Source organism: Carassius auratus, unplaced genomic scaffold (genome assembly GCF_003368295.1).
Source record: "Carassius auratus strain Wakin unplaced genomic scaffold, ASM336829v1 scaf_tig00008137, whole genome shotgun sequence".
In the NCBI taxonomy this organism is placed as follows: Eukaryota; Metazoa; Chordata; class Actinopteri; order Cypriniformes; family Cyprinidae; genus Carassius; species Carassius auratus.
In genome coordinates this window covers 443,213-447,133 of record NW_020523909.1, presented here as the reverse complement: position 1 = coordinate 447,133, position 3,921 = coordinate 443,213, and the positions used below count along the sequence as shown (strand labels likewise).

Sequence of the window (3,921 nt, the reverse complement as noted above, 5' to 3'; positions counted from 1 at the left end):
GAGCTAAACATTATTTTATCAGCATAGCATAAGTAATAATCCTGCCCATTTTCTCTTTGATATGTTACTTGGACTCTGATTTACAGCCATTTGAAATGTACAGTTTTTGGCTCTTCCGGGGGTGCTACTGGGCCCCTGGGGGTAGAAGGGCAGTAAAACCTACATGTATGTATTCTCCTCATCATGGACAACAAACTGAGCTGAGTCACATTTATATCTGACAGTTTTCACAGTCCTCTGTTTTCTATTCTATTCATCATGGCTATTATACCTTTTGATAGGACATTGTGAGCCCATCTGATGAAACATGGAAAAATTAGAAAGAAATGATTTAATAATGAAAATAATAGATTATTTATTTGATTTTTGAAGTAAATGACAATAAATATAATAGATGAACCTGCAACAACATGCCATTATCTATTCCCCACTGTAAAGGACAAGGACAATTTATACTCATTGTGATACTTCACTATTACACAAGGACAAATTCATGGAGTGCTAATAATATATATATATATATATATATATATATATATATATATATATATATATATATATATATATATATATATATATATATATATCAGTGGCGGCTACTGGTCTGTCAGAGAGGGGAACCTCATTTTCGGCCTACATCATAAAATTGTCTATTTATTTAAAAGTAAATTCTGCCCTATGTTCCTTTTCAAGAAAATGGTCTGTGACCCTGTCGTACCAACTAGGAGTATTTTCAAGTGACTTGACCAGTGTCCTCTCAATGGCCAGCAGAGCTAGACTGCTTAAACGGCCTTGGCCCATTGTGTTTCGGGTGTAGGACTTGAGTCGCTTTAAACAGGAGAAGCTCCTTTCTACACCTGCAGATGTAGCTCCAATTGTTGCCACTAATGAGAACAGTTTGTAAAGCTGAGGCATTGCACTGTCCAACTCCATGTCTTTAAGGAACACCAAGTAATCACACAGCTTTCCCCTGTTACCCTGCAAGTCCTGATCTGAATACAGGACTTTAAATTCTGACCTCAGTCTTCCTGAATCAGAAGTGATGGCCATAACTTTTCAGGACACTTTGGAAGGCCTCCTCTGGAAATACCTGTCTCATGTCATCAAATTTCCCTGGATTGACTAATTCTAAGAAGAGCATGCTTTCCAAATTTGAAAAACGTTGAGGAATCTGCTCCAAGATGTTATCAAGGATGGCCATGTACAGATTTCTGTATCGCACTTGGGGATCCTGCAATTGGGTCAGACGGGCTCATGGGCTCATCTCGTGGGTCTGATGTGAGATCTGCTGTTTTGGCATAAATGGCTTTGAAAGCCCCCTCTGACCTCTTCTCTTTGACAAATGCAAGAAGAGATTCAATTCTGTTCTTGCAGTAAAGAACATCCATCTCCCTCTGCTGGACAATATCAAAGACCACATCAGTCTCAGAGAAGATTTGTTCATATGTGTACAACATGAACACAAACTCAAAATCCTCCAGTTTCCTCACAAAGCCTTTGGCACATTCCAGTGTATCATCATCCATTGTTTTATCTGCAATGATGTTCTCAAATGTCTGCAGGAGGCCATCATAATTGTTTGCCACAGTGCTTACTATCCGTGATGTGAAATTCCATCGAGTAGGAGCGTTTCTGGGCAACCTTGAACAGCCTGCAGACTCCAGAAAAGATGTCCTCTTTGTGGATTTTGAAAAAAATGTGGCAAATCCAGAGAGTGATGCAAAAAAAATTCTGCACTCAGGCAAGCATTTAGCCCCCTGTGACAGCACCAGATTCAGTCGGTGTGCATAGCAATGCACAAACATTGCACTGGGGGCTATTGCTTTCACTTTGGCCTGCAGACCATTGAGATCTGAAGCCATGACAGCAGCCCCATCATAGGTCTGTGCCACAAGCTTGTCCTTAAAATTGTAGCCCTGCATGTTCTCATTTAATATTTCAAAAACGGACTGGACATCTCGCCCCCCCAATACATCAAAAAATCCAATAAAGCGCTCCTGAATTTTACCTGCACTATCCACATAGCAAACAATGACAGAGAGTTGGGCACGGCAGGATATATCAGTTGTTTCATCCACCTGCCATCCAAAAAAGGGAGCATCCTGAATTGCATCTCTGATCTGATCATAAACGGTGGCTGCAAGAGCAGAGATCAAATCGTTTTGAGTAGTATGGGACATACCAGAAAACACAGTTGAGGACTCGAATTGTGTGGACAGGACAGAGTCATATTTAGCTAAATTTTTGTGAACTCCCTGTAATTCCCCTTGTTGGATGATTCACTACTCTCATCAAGTCCCCTAAATGACAACTCCTGCCGGCCAAGCAAGGATGTCACATCAATAAGGTGGTTTAGAAAGGCCCTGTTTTGTTTGACTATTTCATTATGTTTAGCCACTTGAATGCGAGCACCTTCATTTATTGCATGCTGAACCCTGATCCTGCCCATGCAACTTAATCTTGCACATGCACTCACATGTTCATTGCTCTTTTCATGTCTTTTATATGCCCTGTCAAAGTTAGACAGATCTCCAAACCCCACCTTTGACCAAACAACACATCCGTGAGATGGTTTCATCAAGAGGCATGGCCAGCAGTACATTTTATTTGTCACAGCACTTCCAGTCAGCCAGCTAACTTTGTCATACCAGGAGAGCTGAAAAAATGTGAGTGGTGCTTGCAGTGGCAAAACTCGGCGCCCTGTAGCCACCCATGATGCCTGTGTGATGTCGTGGAGCCGAGCTATAAGTAATTTATATTGCTATATGGTTGCTAGGGTGCTCTATAGGGTTGCTATGGTGTGGCTATATAGTTTACGGGGTGATATTTAAAGACTATTGGCCAGCCTGAACCCAAAAAGCCAGTGTTTCTTTATAGTAATTTTGCTGACATAGTTATTTTTCCCTATCTTTTGCACTAAATCAATCTTAGGTGTTGATCTGCCCAGCTGTTTAATTCTAAGTTTTTCCTCGTAAGGAACACTTTCAAATGGCTTCGCCAAAATCAGGTCGACAATATTAGCACAGTCTGCCATCGTGCGCAGTTTCACCCACTACGCTAGCCTAGCCTACTAACGATATTTGAATGAATGAATGAATGAAGGAATGAATGAATGAATGATCTTAAAAAAATTATTAAACTCTGTAAAACTGAAACAAGGAATGTGGTGTATAATTGTGTGAAATGTATGATGAAAATCAAGCAATTTCGCCAAGCAAATATCAAAGAAATAGGTTACAGCAGTTTTTATTTCGACTGAACTTGAGAAATCCGCGATGGGACTGAGCGCGAATAGCTTCAGTGATTCCTTATAGTACAGAATCGCTGTCAGTCAAAAGGAGATGCAGTCTTTCGACAGACCCTCCAATCATCACGCAGAAGCTCGGAGACCGGGCCAGCCCACTCCCCATTCATCCCCAGAGACACTAGTCGGGACACAATCGCAGCGTTTATCCAATGACCGTCTAGTTTCGAAGCGCTGAAAAAAACCGTTCAAAAATTGCATATTTGTTACTAAAATATAAAAAATAACTTTCTGGTGTACTGATGTCCCAGATGTCATTAATCCAATCAAAATTTTTTATGTCTTAAGTAAAAAATAATCCCAATAATTAATATGTAGTTTTTCCAAGTCTAAAATAAACATATATGATTCTTGTGTATTTACCAAGAATCTTCAGAACACAATATTCACCATATTTATTTTATTGAAGCATAGACTATAAAATTGATAAAGTAGCATCAAGACAAATAAGATTCAAAGAAAATAATTATCATCAAAAATACATTAACCTCATATATTAATCAGTTCACACAGATGAGTGATGAAATGTCCTTAAAAGTCACAGTCCCATCCAGTCAACTGTGATACAGATCATGTGATACTTATTAGACATGTGATACTGTTCCAGAAAATAATGA

General features: G+C 39.5%; 1 protein-coding gene across 1 annotated transcript; it reads right to left on the bottom strand.

Moving 5' to 3' along the window:
• Nucleotides 1-610: 610 nt before the first annotated feature.
• On the bottom strand, nucleotides 611-3,482 carry LOC113071796 (zinc finger MYM-type protein 1-like). Its single transcript, XM_026245110.1, has 2 exons — nucleotides 1,210-3,482; nucleotides 611-965 (listed from the first exon to the last, which is right to left on the bottom strand). Exons 1-2 carry the CDS (start codon nucleotides 2,178-2,180, stop codon nucleotides 956-958), a joined length of 981 nt encoding a protein of 326 aa, XP_026100895.1. The 5' UTR covers nucleotides 2,181-3,482; the 3' UTR covers nucleotides 611-955.
• Nucleotides 3,483-3,921: the final 439 nt, after the last annotated feature.

Bases quoted from the DNA above. Each gene is read 5' to 3' on its own strand.
- LOC113071796 (XM_026245110.1), bottom strand. From the start codon at position 2,180: ATGTCCCATACTACTCAAAACGATTTGATCTCTGCTCTTGCAGCCACC.